The sequence below is a fragment of the Chanodichthys erythropterus genome, chromosome 15, assembly GCF_024489055.1.
Source record: "Chanodichthys erythropterus isolate Z2021 chromosome 15, ASM2448905v1, whole genome shotgun sequence".
Classification (NCBI taxonomy): domain Eukaryota; kingdom Metazoa; phylum Chordata; class Actinopteri; order Cypriniformes; family Xenocyprididae; genus Chanodichthys; species Chanodichthys erythropterus.
Window position 1 is genome coordinate 11,621,162 of NC_090235.1, and position 19,870 is coordinate 11,641,031.

At 35.6% G+C, this 19,870-nt stretch overlaps 1 protein-coding gene across 1 annotated transcript; it reads left to right on the forward strand.

Moving 5' to 3' along the window:
- Positions 1 to 913: 913 nt before the first annotated feature.
- twist1a (twist family bHLH transcription factor 1a) lies at positions 914 to 2,842 on the forward strand. Its single transcript, XM_067411919.1, has 2 exons — positions 914 to 1,563; positions 2,453 to 2,842. Exon 1 carries the CDS (start codon positions 1,015 to 1,017, stop codon positions 1,531 to 1,533), a length of 519 nt encoding a protein of 172 aa, XP_067268020.1. The 5' UTR covers positions 914 to 1,014; the 3' UTR covers positions 1,534 to 1,563; positions 2,453 to 2,842.
- Positions 2,843 to 19,870: the final 17,028 nt, after the last annotated feature.

Here is a 19,870-nt window from a genome sequence, read left to right on the forward strand (position 1 = left end):
ACACACATATTATGTAAACACAGGTCGTTTGACAGCACTAATTATTTTAATACATTAAGAATATAATGCGTGACCATAGAGAATCCTTCATTTGAAACTTTTACGCATGCAGGCTGCATTTTGAAAGCATCTGAGGTCCAACATTGCCAGTCAAATCAAGAATCTCCACTCATTCCAGAAACCACATTAAAATCTGCAGTTGAAAAGCCATTTTAATGATTACATATTAATCACTTTTAATGGATTTGGCAAAATAGCCAAAGATTCAGTACTGACTGTTTCAGTATTTTATGTTAGATCATAATTATTATTTTAACATAATGACATTGTTAGTGTTTTATGTGTTTTTTTGTTTCATATAAAAGAAATGTATTCAATGCCAAATATTCTATTCTATTCTATTCTACAACATCTAGAAGGCTAAATATATTCAGTTCAGCAGCTCATTTATCAAAATTAATCATCAGCCTATGATACATTTGTCAACATGTTTCAGTATTTTCGTTGGATCATACTAATAATAGTCTACGTTCACTATTTTGACAGCATGATGGATGTTATAATTTTAATATGGTTGGAGTAGTATGACAGCACCTCTGAAAATCCCCAAAATAGATTCTATTCTATTCTATTTTATATTTGAATTACATAAACATCAACATCAATGTATGAGTGAATATGTCATGCGTGTGTATGTTGTGTTTAGTTTAAATGAAGCGCTGTGATTGGCCCATCATGATGGCTTCTTGTGTAACGGAAACCTTTTGGATCTCGGCTCTCTCCCGCCTCTCCTCCCTTACGTCACGCCGCTTCTTATCCAATCACAGGCCGCCCCAAAAAGTTTGCGCCTTCCAGACTATAAGAGCCTCCAAACTTCCCTTCAAGTTTGAGAAACACCTCTGTGACGCACGAGGAGCCACCCTGAGAGAGGAACACGAGCCTTTAACCCCATCCCGCTGGAGACAGGGAATCTACGAACATACTATCAGAGCTTTTCCTCTCACTTCAAAGGTGATGTTTGAGGAAGAGGCGATGCACGAGGAGTCCAGCTCCCCGGAATCTCCAGTGGACAGTCTTGGGAACAGCGAGGAGGAGCTCGACAGGCGACAGCAGAAGCGCTGCAGCAGGAAAAGACGCCCGAGCAGGAAGAACGGCGAGGATTCCGACAGCCCCACGCCTGGGAAGAGAAGCAAAAAGTGCAGCAACAGCAGCGGCGGCAGCCCGCAGTCTCTGGAGGACCTGCAGACGCAGCGCGTCATGGCGAATGTGCGCGAGCGTCAGAGGACTCAGTCTCTGAACGAGGCGTTCGCGTCCCTGCGCAAAATCATCCCCACGTTACCCTCGGACAAACTCAGCAAGATACAGACTCTCAAACTGGCCGCCCGGTACATTGATTTCCTCTGTCAGGTTCTGCAGAGCGACGAGCTGGACTCCAAAATGTCCAGCTGCAGTTATGTGGCGCACGAGAGACTCAGTTACGCGTTTTCTGTATGGAGAATGGAGGGCGCGTGGTCCATGTCAACATCACACTAACGCATGGATGCGCGCTTTTGACGCAGCATGGTATGCGATGCAAAACTTTACGCATTTCAAAAGTCACTCGAAAATGAAGGGTTCTTTGAAGGTTTTCGGATGATATTAATAGTGTACAAGACAAAACAATTTGGACATACTTAAATTATTTTAAAAACTTTTTGAAGTTTATGTTTAAATATTTCACATTCGTTTTCTAGACAAATATAGGGTGAATTCAGGTTCATGACTTGAAAATTCATGACTTGGAAAAAGTGTCCCAGTCAAGCTGAATTTAGCCTATATTTGTCTAGATCACCCCGAATTCATCTAACTTATTATATATATTTAGTTTAAATAGATAGTGAAGAAATCACCACATTTTAATGGCGTTTAAAAGCATCCCAGGATGCACCTTGTGAAGTTGGTTGATTAATGTTTTGAGTTGGAGTTTTAAACAACGAAGAAATATTTCATTTTCAGTTTTCACATGTTTTGGTCATTACATTATCCACATACTTCCATCTGTGTTATTTCATGTTCGTTTTCTTATATTTCTGTGGTGTAGAAATGAGTGATAGGCCTGATAAAGAAAGAGTATAAATGAGTCCAAACTTTTGGCTGATAAACTACCTTTCATGCTTGAAAGATTCTCTACTGCATTATTAAAACATGGTTCTTTGAGAAACATAAACAAAACGGCTATTCAGCACTAAAATAGTTCATAATGTGGTGCTAAGTATTTTTTTTAAACTTCGTGCAGCCAAAGTTTGGGGGATTTTGCAAACGTCATTTATTTTGGGATTGTCTATATAAATACTATTAAGTTAAGAGGTCACTTAAGTAATTAAATGCATGTTATTATTAGATAAATGTTGCATCGTGTTGTACTACATTCTCATGGATTTTTTATAACACGCTTTAATCTTTGTTTTTTCAGATTTTCGGCCATAAGCATCGAGTCAGAGCAGCTGAACTCACTGGAAGGAGCGACTCAAAACAATGGAGAAAATAAGGATTATAAAGGGAAAATTCCGGAGCATCATGACGTCGTTACAAGCACTTACAGTTGTGAACTACGACATGGGACCAGGAATTACACTCAGATCTGGGCTGTTGTGACGGTGAATGTGGAAAACATGTGCTTCTGTCGACCAACAGAGACTCGCTGCAGTTCTGACAGCAAAGAGAGCGTGTCGTCATATTTATTTCTGAAGGAAAAACAGAACGAATGAAGGAAATCGGCTCAACACTTTCTTTGACTGGTCCTAGAAAAGACATTTATTTATTTATTAATGACTGTCACAATGCAGAGAGATCTGGTGTCTACATGCATTTTCTATTTTAAATACGATGTAAATATGTGTATATTTTCTGCAATAAAACATGGTTTGAAACGTACCTATTTTAGCATGTTGTTACTGCAGTCGTGCAATATGAAGGGATTTCAAAAATACATAAAAATTACGAAAAGTATTTTTGTACACAGAAACAACTGCAATAAACCTTCGATAATACCGTTGTTATAAATGACATTTATTTAAACAAAGAAAAATCGTTTTAGAAGGAAATACTTTCTCATCAACATAAAGGCCCACTCAGCTCAGTTTTGTTTTTCTGTAGATGCTGTTATGAAAAGGACATTTGCAAGGAAAGTATTCTAAACTTAAATTAAGTAGATTTATCCTAACCCGGATATAATGCTAACTATTATTAATAAATATTTTTAGAGTTGTTTTCACCCAAAATCTGTCATTTTATTTAGTAGTAATAATTTTAAGCAGTTTTTATACGAATTAAATAGGCCTACAAACTGTTGTAATAATAGGGGTTACACACAAATTATGATTGCATGTTACTTTCTACTATAATAGATAACACGTCAGAAAAAATAACATAGTAAACAATAAATATTTCTGCAGTAATTAAGACATTTGTTTCATTTTGCGCGGGCATTTTAACCCAAAAGGACGGATTATGACAGCAGGTCTGGGAAAGCGTTTAGGATGTTGTGAAGAATCATTTGAAGGTGTGTAACGGGCTCCAAACATGTATGGAATTCCCAGATGTCTATAAAACGAAGGGTCGGGAAGGTCACGGAAAGGTGCAGCGGGTCAAACACGAGCATTTTACAACCGAGAGTCTTTTATCGAATCAGAGAGAAATATTACTAAGCGGTAAATCAGCAAACAATTAAAATGTAGGAATAATCAAGAATAACAAATATAATAATAAAAAAAATAAAAAAAAAACATTCAAAGGCGGGAAATAAAATAAAGAAATGCGGGAGGTTTTAATATAACCTAATTATTGTAGGCCTAAAGTATAAATTATTAATTAAGTATCGACGTGATCACATCAGAAAGCCACAAGAAGCCTTCAAATATATATTTTTTCCGTGTAGAATTTTAAGACGTCGTGTTTTATGAGGCCCGCACGCAGTTTAGGCGGGAATCTGGGGTTTGTTTCTGCTGTCGGTTTCCAGTCAGAAACACGTTAAAATGACGCTTCAATCCAATGGTTTGGGGACTTGTAGTGGGAGAGAGAGTAAAAGAGAGAGTCCAGGCACCTGAATCAAACTTATTTTTACCAGATGTTGTTAATATTTTTCTTACCGTCACGTGAATAGAACAGATGTTGAGTTGCTTCAGACCCGCCTTCACATGCACGCATTCGGTCTGACACAAATATCCTTTGAGTTTCTTTAAAAGAAGTTAGACTCGTTGGGATAATGATGGAATGATAAACCTAATGTTTGTGGAGAGGTTTTTCGCGCGCGCGCGTTTTGAACTTCAAACTTTAACCGACAAAAGGACATGGAAAAGTCAATGATTTTTTTCTCTCTCTCTTTTGCTTTGGACGTCTGTTGGAGTTGTGCAGGGATTTCATCACGCGCTGAGGATATACTGCAGAATGCTTCTGGTAATTAATTCTCTAAAACTTCGATTTTCGTTTGCATCTGGACAGTTTGAACTCGGTGTGTCTCAAGATATCGAGCTGAACTGGATATACTGCAGTTTTGCTCTCTTTTTTTGGGCATAATAGGAGTTTGTTTCATGTGCTTCAGTGCTTTTTCCAATAAAAATAAAGGAAATATGAATTCTGAACTCGGATATAATGTTCATGTTTTTATTGTGTGTTCAGAACGAAAAGAAAACCAATAAAAACATTTACTGCAAAATCAAGCATGCCATATGACTGCAGTTTATTTACACGAGCGCTCAGGCCTTCTGCATGATCGTTTGAATTGGTCACTGATGTGTAAAAGCATGAGCAAAACAGGCTTGTCCAGTTAAACGATTTGACGAATGTTGATGTAAAAGCATCTGACCTGTAGGGCAGTAAAGATTCACCGAGCTGAATCGATTCACCATCTTCAAATGAGCATGCCCGTGTTGTGTTAAACTTGAGAAACTCTCACCTCTGTGGACTTGACTGCATGAAATTCCTGATCCACGTGAATTATACAGCAGTGCACGCGCACATGCACGCACACTCACGCACAGCAGCTCGTGTGTTATCAGTCTCTGCGTGTTTGACCTGATGGGTTTAACTTCATGATTTAAAACTCAAAGGCCTTTGAAGACATGAATGCACTGCTCATCTGCTCTCACCAGTTCAAAGAAGGGAGAAACCTGCAAAATTGAAATGTGAAGAAGAATGGCAGTGTTAAATCACATCTTAGCATTTGCGTAAATTGTAAGAGCTTGAGCTGTACAGCCATTTGTCTGTTTTTAGATGTATTTTATTGTACTTTATTTAATAATAATAATAAAAATAAATATCACTAATAACTATTAAACAGCACTGAATAATATTCAGTGTCAGAATAATCAGTGAAACAGAAAAGAGTGAAACGAAATTTTCTGTTTATTTTGTAATGCTTTGATGTTTTTGGGAAAGTATGGACAGGTTGATAAAGGTTTAGGGTCACTTTAACAGGTGTTTCACATTGACATGGGCATTTCAAACATTTCTTCAAACCAATACCACAGTCAGTTTATCCAATTAATATGTTTCATGTAATAAATATTAAAAATCTTAACAATTAAAATACCTGCATGCTAAGATTGTTTTTGATATTAATAATTGAGAAAAAATAAGATTTGCTGAATTTGATTTAAAAAAAACAAAAAAAAAAAAAAAAAACAGGTGTTTTTGTAGGAAAGAGCAAAACGCATTGTCAGGTGCAGAGAGTTCATGGTGAAGTATTTAATACTGAAGTGAATAAAAAATATAAATACCCAGAGTAAAGATCCGGAACGATAACTATGATAGCAATATCCTTCTGTTTATCCTGTGCTGCTGTTTTGTCGTCTGCCGCATTCTGATTGGCTGTCAATTTTTTTATTCCTCATCACCTGAAAAAAAAATCGTTCTGAAAGTGATTCCAAGGATATAATTTTCGTTATCGTTATAGTGTGGTGTGTGAAGTATTCTTTTAGGCTATATTTAGAACGATTTTTTAGAACTATATAATTATCGTTGAGACCCGTTCACGCCCAGAAAAGATATCGTTCACACCAATATACAAAATCGTTTGTCGTTTGCCGCTTTAAATGCTCGAGGTCTTTAAAGCAGAATGGATTCTGATTGGCTGTCACTGTTTTTATGGTTTGTCAGCTGTCTATGCCATTATCATTATAGTTGTGATGTGTGAACTATTATTTTAAATTTAGAACGAACTATATAATTATTGTTAACGTCCGCCCAGAAACGATAACTCTAAATTTATTAGCGTCCACACCAACGTACAATATTGTTGTGTTTATTTTAAGCGCACAGCGATTTTGTCGTCTGCCTCTTTAAAAGCTCGACCTCTTTAAAACAGGATGGATTCTGATTGGCTGTCAGTGCTTTCATTCCTCATCAGCTGAAAAAAAAAAAATCGTTCTGAAAGTGATTCCAACGATATTGTTTCTCGGCTGATATCGTGTAATGTGATGTGTGGACTATTCTTTTATTTTAAGAACGAATTTTAGAACTATATAATTATCGTTAAGGCCCGTTCACATACAGAACGATAACTATAAAGATATTAGCATTCACACCAACGTACAATATCATTCTGTCACTTTAAATGCTCGAGCTCTTTAAAGCAGAATGGATTCTGATTGGCTGTCCATGCTTTTATCATGTTTTCATCAACTAATATCTGCCGTTATCGTTATAGTATTTTGTTTTGATTGGTATATGAAGAACGATTTTAAGAACTATATATTTATTGTTATTGTAATAGTTATTGTCCTTTACCCTTTTATATTTCAGAAGACATGCTTGCCATTAAAGTATCAGTTTGCTACTTCTACATAATAATATTCAATGTCTCTGAGATCCCAAACATAAGCACAATCAAATCAGATTCATCAGATCTAAATTTAAAACACAATACTGATTATCAGCAAAATGCATGAAAAACCTTTTGATTCTGCAGTGAGGTCAAGGGTCAGTTGTAGATGTTTGGTAATATGATGTGGCTTTTGTTGAGGTGAGATTGTCCACGACATGCTGCTTTAATTTCGTGTCTTTTCTGCTCAATGGAAACTTCCAGCACTCAATGAAGCCTCAAACTGCACAGCTCAACAAAGCGTGTCCGTCCTGGAAGACTAGATTAATATATGATTTCATTTGAGCGAAGGCCTTTTCATCTCTGATTTACTGGATTCTGGGCTGTAAGCGGAACCACATGGATTCGACTTTTTCATGCCACCGCTCCGATCCTAGGAGATTCCAATCATATTTAAATTATTATGAGCAGCCAGATCTTGTGTGCCTATTTTTATTGTGTCCAGAGATTCATCGCATTACATTTCGCTCACAATCGAGGCAAAAGCGAGAGCTGCAGATAATTCACCCCTATCGTATCAGGGTGTGATTGGAATGGCATACTATCATACTCATATTGTATTGCACACAGCATGATAATTCTCTGTATGCATGAAGGACCTTGATGAACTACAACATCTGCATGCTGCCGTTTCCCTTAAGAGATTAATAAAACTCCTGTCTGATATTCCGAGTTCTGCAGTGATAATGTGGGTTTAGGGTAACTCACATTACCACATTTTTCTTTCTGACGGTTAAGGGCGCTCTGATTGTCGGTTGTTTTGCTGCAAACAAGCCTCAATAAGAAGCCTTAAAAATGCACAAACGTAACCAAGACATTTTATTGGTGTTAAAAGTCGTCCCACACAATAACAGGAATGCAAGATATTTTCAGAAATCAAGCAGCCTTGAGCAATATGTGAAAGTGCTGGTTGCTCAAGGTTTTGTGGGCAGGCATATTTGATTCAGTCTTCCCACGTCGATCTCTTAGTGTGGTATAATCGATTTCAGAGAAACCTGCCACTAAACAACACGTAAAAAACGAAACGAAGAGTAGTTTGCCAAAATAAGCTGCAAATTTTTTATGTTGCATGTTGTGGCTACACAAATGTTTACGTATTTGGTAACTCAAAACGTTTTAGGTTTAAACCCTAAAAAGAGATTGTCTGTGAGGTAAAAAGTCCTGAATGTGTCTGATGATTAAAGAATCTTTCTTATAAAGCCCCACAAAGTACAAAAGTGCCTCACATCCCAGGCATTACGCCAATACCAGACTTTAAGTGCTGGTCACGGCCTGCCTGGCCACAACCGGTTTGTCCTAGTCCTCTGGTTTGCAGCCTCTCTGGTGCATGTGTTTTTGGCAGTAGTGGGGTTATTGTGTACATGTACCACCCAGGCAGCTGTAATGGCATCTATGTGGCACACAATAGACCGCTGGCTCACATCTACCTGCCCATCAGTGTGGTTTCTATGAAAATAAACAGACAATCAGAATGCAGTTCAGTGTACACAAACACATCACAAACTTTCATGCAAAATAAAAGACCTTTTGTCTGATATTTGTTTATGTTTGCTAGTTGCCCCCTAAAATAAGTTTCAGCCTGCCTGAAGGGGGTAAACAATTTGAGCTCAACCTTAAATCAACCTGTTGCTGACTAAAAGATTTCAGTGGCGGAGAGATTTCATAGAGGATGTTTCTATAGGCACTTTGGGAAATTATAATTGAATAATGAATAATAACATAACCCAAGCTGGGTTAAATGTGGACAAACAAAACCGATTGGGTTGTTTTGACCCAGCAGTTGGGTTAAATATTTGACCAACCTGCTGGGTAGTTCTATTTAAAATGACTGTGTTGCTCACTTAAAATTGGAAATTAACATTTATTAGTTTGTTTAATAAATGAACATTTATTAATAAGTTTAAAAAATAAACATTTATTAAATTGCTTATTAATAAATGTTCAGTTTTTGATTATTATTGTTGTCTCTAGTAATTATATGTCTGATTTTTAATTTCCTACCTATTTTGGCTGCATTTTAAGCCAGCCATATAGTAATTTTTAAACAATAGTTGGGTTGAATAAAACTGCCCGGCAGGTTGGTCAAAACAACCTAATCGCTGGGTTTGTCCATATTTAACCCAGCTTGGGTTGTTTTAACCCAGCATTTTTTTATAGAATAGAATAACTGAATGTTTTCAAATGTTTTGCATAATTTGACAAAATAACAGCTTGAGAAAATGGAAATGCTGCACATTAAAAAAAGTATTTTCTTCACACATGACATCTCATATTTCATCTCAAGTCATTTAATCACTCAGTAAATATTGAAATTGTTGTAAAAAATACCTTTGCATATGACTGCCTTTAAATCAAGACATCGACGAAGTGTTTTACGCCATAAGCCCCGCCCACTATCATTCAGTCACTTAACGGCTGACGTCTGTTTACACTAGACGCGAGCGTCGCGTCAAAAGCAAATAGAATCCATTATAATCTCTGATGCTGGATACAGTACACAGATGCACGTCCAGTTTCTGACATACTTCACGCACGTCTGACACTGGGACAAATGCATATCTACAGACTTCAGAAGGACTCCAGCATCAAGAACAGATGGATGATGGTTTATTTATAATGGCGTCCCGGATCACGCCGCAGGAATATATGTTTGTTTGGAGCATTTGACTGCAGACTGTTTTGTAATCGAGGTAATAATGGAGAGTTCGCAAAGAAACTTTTGTTGAAAGCTAAAGCAACTGTATTGGATTTGACAGCAGCTACATGGCAAACCGTAAGTAAACAATTAATGCATAAATGCTTTTTATATGGATAATGTTTTCAAACCACTCTCTGCAATAGAAGTGGGAGTTGATACATTTTTCTATGCAGTGGCATTATCCAATCATGACAGTGGCCGTTTACTGTAAAGGCCTAAAGGTAACCCTGGATATTAAGACTTGTATGGCTTAATAAAACGTTAATGATGTCTCTTACTGAAATATGTAATAGAAAACTCATTAAATATTTAGGTTATATGAAAAATCCACATCATTTTATATATTTTGGACAATGGGGGGCGACATTTTAGGTGCACAGTGCATTCTACGCAGTGCATCCTGTTGCTGCAGGTTGTTTTTCATGTTTGCAGATTGAAGCGACCCCAAATATCATGATATTAATGAGAAATTTACCAGGGGAACCTACCAAAAAATGACGATTTTTCAGTCTTTTTTGCCTTTTGACTGAAAATTATAACTAAAAGCTGCACAATATAGCATCATATCAGTATTTTTTTTTTTTCGAGTTGTGTTGGTAGCGCCATTAGCTCACCAAGTGCAACCATTTGACGTCATCAACGCAGAATGCACTGAGTTTTGTACTATTTCAGTAAGAGACATAATTTACATTTTATTAAGCCATACAAGACTTAATACCCAGGTTTCCCTTTAAAAGAGCCGCCCCTTAAAAACAGATAATTTCTGACCGAGCGTCAGAATGAGGGCTGAATATCATTTTTCCGCATATATATATATATATATATATATATATATATATATATATATATATATATATATATATATATATATATATATATATATATATATATATGTATGTATATTTGTTTTATTGTTAACATGTTAACATTAACATTATAAGTAAACCTCAATGAAAATATTAAAATAATAATAAAAAATCCATATCATGACCCTAGATCATCATACTTTTAAAAATCTAATAATTCATATTTTTATGATGGATTTTCTTAGATTGAAAGTTGTGGAAATTCTGGGTTAAACAATCAAATATCTTTACTTAAAGACATTTGAAAAGTAGCACAAATAAATTAAGATCTGGTGAACAGTTTCCAGGATGGTTTTAACATTGCAATAGCAATGCCAAGGTCATGGGTTCAATTCCCGTTCCGCTTTTGTACCTTTTTTTCTGAGAGTGTACCTTAACTGTATTAATGCAATGTACTGTAAGTCACTTTTGATAAAAGCATCTGCTAAATGCATAAGTAGCCTAATGTTTAATATGACCTTCATATAACAAAAAGAAAAAAACTGAAATCTGATCGTTTTAATAAAAATCAACCACTGGGGCAAAGAAAGTTCCTGTATTTGAACTAACACCCCTATATCATGACCGAAATGAAGAATGATGTTCTGGAGGAACAAGAGAATATTAAGGACTGAGTCACTTACTGACCTGTTTCACTAAGATGTATGAAGCCAACTCCCCTCTGACTTCCTCTGTTTCTCCTCTGGATGAGATCCCTGCTTGGAACAGAAAGTTATGAGCATGCATTTGCCCTGCTTTATTCCCCTGAATAACTGGAATGCACACAAGGTCAAATCTATCCACTGGAAACTTTTAAAAGTGAAATATTTTAATTAGACTGGTCCCTGAAACTAGCCCTCGGCATGTCCGTTTAAGTGTTTTTACGCCACTCGCCAGGAAAATCTGATGGGCTGGATCAAACACACACTTTTTGTTCTTGGTTGACAAACACAGAGCATTGTTCTCAAGGTCCACGGTTTGGTTTTGTGTTCACAGATTCAGCCACTATTATCATAATTGTGGTATGATCTGGATGTTTCACATGTCAAGCCAGTGTTAAAGAGGGACTTGTGCAGCGTGGGACATTTAGTGATTGATCCAAAGCTATAAGAAAAGTGTGAGTTTGTTGGAGCCGTGGCCTAGTGGTTAAGAAGCGTGCATGTTTCAGCGCACTGTCCTCACATGGGTGATTTGAGTTTAAATCTGGCTGTTCACATTTCTCAATCCCAATTTCCCACCTCTTTTCTACTATCTTATGAATAAAAAGTGACAAAAATTAAATTTCCTTGCTGAAACCTAAGGGGGTTTGCTGGTTTAGGTTAAATTAAAATCATCATATAATGTAATTAAATTGAGGGAAATTTTTCTATGCGAATTATTAAGCTTACAACAAAAAAATAGAGGAATTCTATTTTAATTTAGTAGAGTAATAAATAAATTAATAAAAACCCCCAAAAGTAATAAAATTAAAAATAAATTATTAAATACATAAAAATATTAGGACTAACCAAACAGATAAAGTTAGATTAAAAACCAAATGTTATTAAATTAAAAATAAATTATTAAATAAATAAATATTAAAACTAACCAAAATGTATAAAGTTAGATTTAAAAAAATGTAATTAAATTAAAAATAAATGATTAAATAAATAAAAATATTAGATAAAGATCAAATCTAACATAATAAAAGTCAAATCTATTCCGAATTAGTCTAGATCTGGATCAACCAAATTTATTTTTGTAGTCCCAATGCCAATGGATAAAGTAAACAATTTACAAATTTAAACTGAATGCACATAATGAAATTAAGTTGTAAGCTAAGTGCCCAGAAAAACCTTCAAAAACCATCAAACTTGACCAGTCTGACCAGCTGAAACCAGACTGGTGGCCAGGAACAGTAAACCAACAAAAACAAAACGGGCTTCAAAGTCTGTCACCGTGATTTTGCCAAGTAATTCATGTTCCTGGATCAACATATTTTCTTTATCCTGGAACAACATTCTTGTCCGAAAATTTAGTCCTAGTCCTACCCCTAAAGCTAAACCTGCCCATAACTTGTCTCTAAAATCAGAGAGAAATGATAGGTGAGTAACATAAATAGATGACATAAACTGTAAACTCTCTCAAAGCTGATTGAAATGTTGTTCCAGGATCAACAAAGATGCTGAGCTTGGTGAAATCACATTGACTGTCATGACATCAAACATTAATACTAATGCAAGTTTCAATCGCCCCATAGCAACATAACATAAGCTAAAAGTATATACAGCATCTGTGGTACACATTCGTTTCTACATCAACGAATAATTGAAGATAGCCTGAAGATCAAGTGATGTGCATTGAGACCTGAAGCAAATTTATTTTTAATCAGCTCTTGAACTCGTTGGAAATGCTGTATCAAATGCACTTTAGTCATTCTGTGTGTATCACACAACCACAGTCTGACAAACTAAAGCAGCACGCCCTGGTCTGCGCGGCTCAGGGGAGGTTAACGTTTCAGAGAGGGTTTTTTTTAAAGCTCTGCTTAATGCATCTTTGTCAGGTTTTCCTGGAGGGGATCTGTGGGGGGTAAATGCAGACCACCATCCCCCTGGGGGGTAATTAGCCTTCAGTGACACCTCCAAACATTCTACTGCCCCCCTCCAGGGCAAAGCTTCAAGGCTTCATTAAGCCTCGTTGACTGGTGTCACCCTGACAGAAATGCTAAACAGATACACAAGTGTATAAAGTTCATCATGACTGCATGATGCTTGCTTCTTTTCAATGTGTCAGTCAGGTTGCTCGGGGTACATGCATTATGTCAAAAATTGAAAAAAAAAGTGTGTTTTGCATTCTGCCAACAGAAACTACAGGGCATTTTCCAGTTTTTAAAATTTAAACTGTTTGTATGATGCTCAGAGTTTCTGTTAATGTACAGTTTTGAATTAGAGATTTGTCCAGGTCAGTCTTGATGCTCCCTTAGAAGGGAGCCACTTACTGTATGACAGTATAAGGCAGCTCACTGCTGAGTAATGGCTGCAGTGTTTTAATGGTTTAACTCTCTGTAAGAGTGATTCAAACAGTTTCACATCCCGTCTGTCCTTTTGAGCACTTTAAAGGAAACAAGAAAATTGCTCTGTTCTTTTGAAAATCGTAAAGAAAAATCTTTCCGAATGAGTGAGCTTGACTTTTTGTTTTTTAATCCTCTACAAGAAAATGTTGTGTACACATGCATGTCATCGCTAAAGTATGGCAATGTGATTCACAAAATGTCAAAACCATCAATGGATTTGCATGTAATCCACCCACCAGCAACTATTAAACTCCACATGCTGCATTCAAAGAGGAGTTATTAGATGTTAATTTTCATTTTAATCCAGGTTTTCTCATTGTGCCCAGCATTGCCATTGTTGGTTTCAAAAGCACATGCACAAATTTTTGTCAATCCGAATGAATCCAATCTGATTTCAAGTTCTGAAATTTCTGTTTATATGAACCCTAAACTTTGCTGCATTTAGACTAGGGGTGTGATGAGATCTCGCAATATTAAAATTTCTCACTAAGGTGAAAAGCTATCTCAAGATATCCTTATGACGGAGTTGAGTTTGTGGCAAAACTTTAACAGTGCTTGCATTATATTATTCTGTCTTTTAATGCATATGATAATTCATATTCAGAAAGTAGAAATGAAGTGACTTTTATTTTGCATTTTGTGACTTGTGACAAATGAAGTGCATGTAAATGAAGGTAGCATGATTAATCGTTAAAATATTGATTCAAACACCCACACAATCTCATTCCTAAATGACAATTCACCTGTGTATGAAAGCTTGTTTCCACCATAAAAAAAGGCAATTGCAACTTTTTTCTCACAATTGCGAGAAATAAAGTCAGAATTGCGAGATATAAACTTTTAATTCAGATATTTTTCTCAGAATTCAGAATTTTCTCAGAGTTTAAATCTTACAATTCTGACATTATAGCTTGCAATTGTGAGTTTATATACTCACGGATATATAAGATATAAACTCACAATTGTGAGGAAAAAAAGTCTGAGATAAAAAGTCGCAATTATCTTTTAAATTGTTTTATTCCGTGGTGGAAACAAGCTTCCATACCTGTATCTATTAAACATTTGACAAAATCTCACCAGAACATTCAAATCTGTGTTCGCACTGCCGCTGACCCAGAGAGAGCATTTGTCATGTACAGTATATGTATGAAACAAACCACACAGTTTAGTTATTTCCATGTTACAAACATTCAAATTATCATAGAAGTACTGGGATGGAAGTTTATAGCTCGGATATGTCTACGGAAGCGACCAAAATGGAGCAAATCATCTTTTGAAAGTAACTTCACGCTTCAAATAACTATTGTATCGATTACGTCTACAAGTGACAGTTTTAAAAAATGTATTTGTCATTGAATCATTCATTCAAGTGATTTGCTCAAAAACGCTGATTCATCCAGTAATGAAACAAGTGAAGTATTTGAGTGAGTCATTGAATCATTCATTCAAGAGATTTAATTAAAAAATGCTGATTAATCCAGTAATGAAACAAGTGAAGTCTTATGAGTGTCACTGAATCATTCATTCAAGAGATTTGTTCAAAAACAGTGATTCATCCAGTAATAAAACAAGTGAAGTATTTGAGTGAGTCATTGAATCATTCATTCATGAGATTTGTTCAAAAATGCTGATTCATCCATTAATGAAACAAGTGAAGTCTTTATGAGTGAGTCATTGAATCATTCATTCAAATCATTTTTGAATTTTTTTTTTTAATTCAGATTAATTAAACATTTTAAACAGATGGCAGCAATTAACATTTTGTAGTAAATTACATTATTTTGTTCAGTTGTTTATTCAGAATTTTATCCAGAATCGTGCAGCTCTTTTTACTTTTTAAAAATACAGCATGGGAACATTTTGGAAAAATTGTAATTTAATCATTTCTAATTTTGTTCATTCTATGATCTAAAACCCAAACTCCCAAAGTTTACGTCGGAGGTTCCTAGAGGTCAGGAGCAGGTATCTCCTGCTGCTTTGCATGCACCATTACTCCACAGAGAAAGAAAAAAGTAAAGACAGAAAACCTGAAACAGATGGTCCATCGCCCCATGCAGTCTGAACCAACAACAACCGCCGCTCCGGCACTTCATCACCCCTGCATTTTCTGCCCCCCTGCAGGGGTAAAAGACCCTCTCGCACCCTCAAACCCTCCGCGGGGGCCCATCTCAACTATACGGAAGTGTGAAGCTCAAGTTAAAAGTTGTGGACAGATAAGAGTTTTTAAAAGCCCAAACTGGGTTTTTATGTCTCAGTGGGGCATTGTAAATCCTTCCTCATTAGGTCTGTGTTCCTCCCTCTTCCCAGGGATCTGTTTGCGTGTTAAATTAGTTTTTAGTAGTGTTTGCTAAGTCAAGCATCACTATTAGTATTGCTCATACTTAAGATTAAGATTTCAAACCCCCTAATCCTAAGAATTAAACTTTGTGCCATTTGTGCTACAGACATGAATGATACCTCTTTTGACTAAACAACCACCTAGCAACCACCCAGCTCACCATAGAAATGTGTAAACAACCATGGCAACCCCTTGGCAACGTATCAGAACACTCTATGTTGTTTAGGGGTCTGTAAGATTTGTTAACCTTCTTCATTAAAACCTGTAATTATGTCCTGTTTTGGCATATTTAAGCCAAAGTCCAAACCACAATTAATGAAAGAAAATAAAAATCCCAGTATTTTTCCACTTTCCTTTCTCTAGTGTTCTGCCAACACTGCTTTATGAATTCCTTTATGAACAGTAAAGTGCAGATGAGGGAAAACCAAAGCTTTCAGTTGCATTAACAGTTTTTGAATGCCTCCATCATTTGTTAGAACTAACTGTATCAAAATATTTGTATGCATCAATATTCATATAATACGAAGACAGTAAATTAAAATTATTTTTCTTTTGCAATGTCCTCAGTGTATTCAGATTCATGAACTGAACGTATGAACTGTTTTTTTATACATTAATCATTCAAAAAAGACATTTACTCACAAAACAGCAGCACAAATAGAATCTCTAAAGTTGTCTAAATGCAAAATGGAAATGCAAAATGTATTTATATAGCACTTTTCACAATAAACATACTTTCAAAGCAGCTTTATAGAAATTAATGATGTTAAAGGGTTAGTTCACCCAAAAATGAAAATTATCCCATGATTTACTCACCCTCAAGCCATCCTAGGTGTATAAGACTATCTTCTATCAGTCAAACACAATCTGAGTTATTTTTAAAAATATCCTGGCTCTTCCGAGCTTTATAATGGTAGTGAATGGGGGGCAAGATTTTGAAGCCCAAAAATTTTTTTGTACATTTGTTCATACAAAAAAATATTTTTCCCATTGCTTCACTTCAGAAGGCCTTTATTAACTCCCTGGAGCAGTATGGAATATATTTATGATTGATGGATTCATTCTTTCAGGGGCTTCAAAATCATGTCCTCCATTCACTACCATTATAAAGACTGGAAGAGCCAGGATATTTTTTAAATATATCTCCGATTGTGTTCATCTGAAAGAAGACAAGCCTTATAGACCTAGAATGGCTTGAGGGTAAGTAAATCATGGGATAATTTTCAGGTGAACTATCCCTTTAATGTTTATAATATCTTAATATATTCATGTCTTGTAGTTGCATTTAACAGATTAAAGTTTGACGATAATGCACTTTACATTTTGTGGCAATACAAGCAATCAAACAGCTGAGATTTGGGCTATACACATATATATATATATATATATATATATATATATATATATATATATATATATATATATATATATATATATATATATATATATATATATATATATATATAAAGTTTATATTTTGTGACGAGCAATTGAGATATATCGTCCTACGTGATTAAGGAAAAAAAAAACTTTTCTCCTGTCTTCCATTGGCCGGTCAAACAGATAGTCCCACCCCCATCTCACGCCATTGGTTGAGCCACAGTTGCTGTGTTGAGCTGCTCAAAAAATGTTTTGAAAGCACTACAAAATTTCAACCTACGAATGGCTTCCTTTATCTCTCCATAATAAACCGAGATGGGAAGTATTTTAACTTAGAAAAACATAACACACATCACCTATCATTAATCATTATATTCTGTGAGATTCCCATCCCTGCTTGCAAGTTTCAAAGTCATTTTTTCTGCACCTCCTTTTGGCGACCTTTCAACCTTTCCTCAGCATTAAAAAAAGAATATGGATTGAATGCATAATGACTCTCTTCCTGTGCCGTAAACTCCACGACAGCAAAAGGGCGATAATTAGAGTCTCCATGGCAAAGAGCCCAGCAGGCTGAAGTTTGGTTTCAAAATTCGCTTAAGCCCGAAGTTTCGCAAACTTCAAACAGACGTACATGAACATGAGTGGGAGAAAGAAAGAGAGACACAGAAAGAGAGAAGAATAAATGGATTTGAATGAAAAGAGAGAGAGAAACCGAACAGGAGAGAGATTTGGACTGCTAGGTCTGGATTTCATTAGAGCCAATTACCTTATCTGTTTCATCTCTGGAGCGACCCGCTGGCGTGCTGGTCCGGACACACGCTAATACACAGACGTACACACACACACGCATGAAACTATACACGCCGAGCACATTCACACACACAAGCAAACACTGCATGAGCACATACCTGAAGCACCAGTACCTGCAGAACCCCCACTCCTCAGAGAAAGAGAAAAACCAACCACGAACTTCAGTGCAATTCAAAAGTGCCATGTTAGATTTTGTCAGACTGAAATAAGAAGAAATAAAGTGCTTTTCTCTTTCAGTGGCATTTCTGAGAATGAGCCGGAGTTTATTTACGTAATGTTCTTCAGTGAAGGTGTGTTGATCTTTCCACTCGCAGCATCTGAAGTGTCATTCAAGGCTATACAAACACAACAAACCTCATTTGAAAAAATATGACCAAAATATATGACCATGTTTTACTGTTTAAAATGTTTCTGTGCAGCACCCAAAACACTCAGAATGCCACTTTTAATTATTTGTGCTATTGAAATATTAAGCTTTGCATTTCTTTGAAGAAAACTTACTTGGTACTTGCCCATGCAAAACATTGATTATCTAAGCTAGCGATTCAATATTTGCAGATTTCTCAAAGCATGCCACAATACAATTACAATTAGATTAGATTCAGGGGCTTATGATTGATTTTATGATATTATGTGCCTATTTTACACAACCAGTTTATTCACTCACAATTAAATGCAACCAAAATGTAACATGATCATTTAATTGAACTCTCGAAAAATGCAAATCCTGTATCCCACTAAAAACACTTTAGTTTTTTAAATAATACACTGTAAAAATTAAATGATCAGCAAGTCATGTCAAAATGTTTTCCATTACTTTAGCTCATCAAAATATTTTAACCAATATCAACTTAATTTCTTAAGTTATATGACAAGTTACTAGACAAGATTTTAAAAAATGAGTTGAAATAACTTTGTGCAGCCAATTTGATTATATTTGATTATATTCAACAAAATGAGGCACTCCATGTATGGAAGCTTGTTTCCGCCATGAAATAAAAAAATAAAAAAGGTAATTGCTACTTTTCACAATTCTGACTTTTTTTCTTAAAATTGCATGATATAAAGTCAGAATTGCGAGATATAAAGTCAGAATTGCATGTTGTAAAGTCAGAACTGCGCGATATAAAGTCAGAACTGCGAGTTATAAAGTCAGAACTGCGAGTTATAAAGTCAGAACTGTGCAATATAAAGTCAGAATTGCGAGTTATAAAGTCAGAACTGCGAGTTCTAAAGTTATAATTGCAAGTTATAAAGTCAGAACTGCGCAATATAAAGTCAGAATTGTGAGATCTAAAGTCAGAATTGCGAGTTCTAAAGTCAGAATTGCGAGTTATAAGTTAAAAAGTCAGAATTGCGAGATATAAAGTCAGAATTGCGAGATATAAAGTCAGAATTGCGAGTTATAAAGTCAGAATTGCGAGTTATAAAGTCAGAATTGCAAGTTATAAGTTAAAAAGTCAGAATTGCGAGATATAAAGTCAGAATTGCGAGATATAAAGTCAGAATTGCGAGATATAAAGTCAGAATTGAGTGATATAAAGTCAGAATTGCGAGATATAAAGTCAGAATTGAGTGATATAAAGTCAGAATTGTGAGATATAAAGTCAGAATTGAGTGATATAAAGTCAGAATTGCGAGATATAAAGTCAGAATTGCGAGTAATAAGTTATAAAGTCAGAATTGCGAGATATAAAGTCAGAATTGTGAGATATAAAGTCAGAATTGCGAGATATAAAGTCAGAATTGTGAGTTATAGTCAGAATTGCGTGATATAAAGTCAGAATTGCAAGTTATAAAGTCAGAATTGCGTGATATAAAGTCAGAATTGCGTGATATAAAGTCAGAATTGCGAGATATAAAGTCAGAATTGCGAGTTATAAAGTCA

Coding starts and splice junctions, on each gene's coding strand:
- twist1a (XM_067411919.1), top strand. CDS start 1,015: ATGTTTGAGGAAGAGGCGATGCACGAGGAGTCCAGCTCCCCGGAATCT.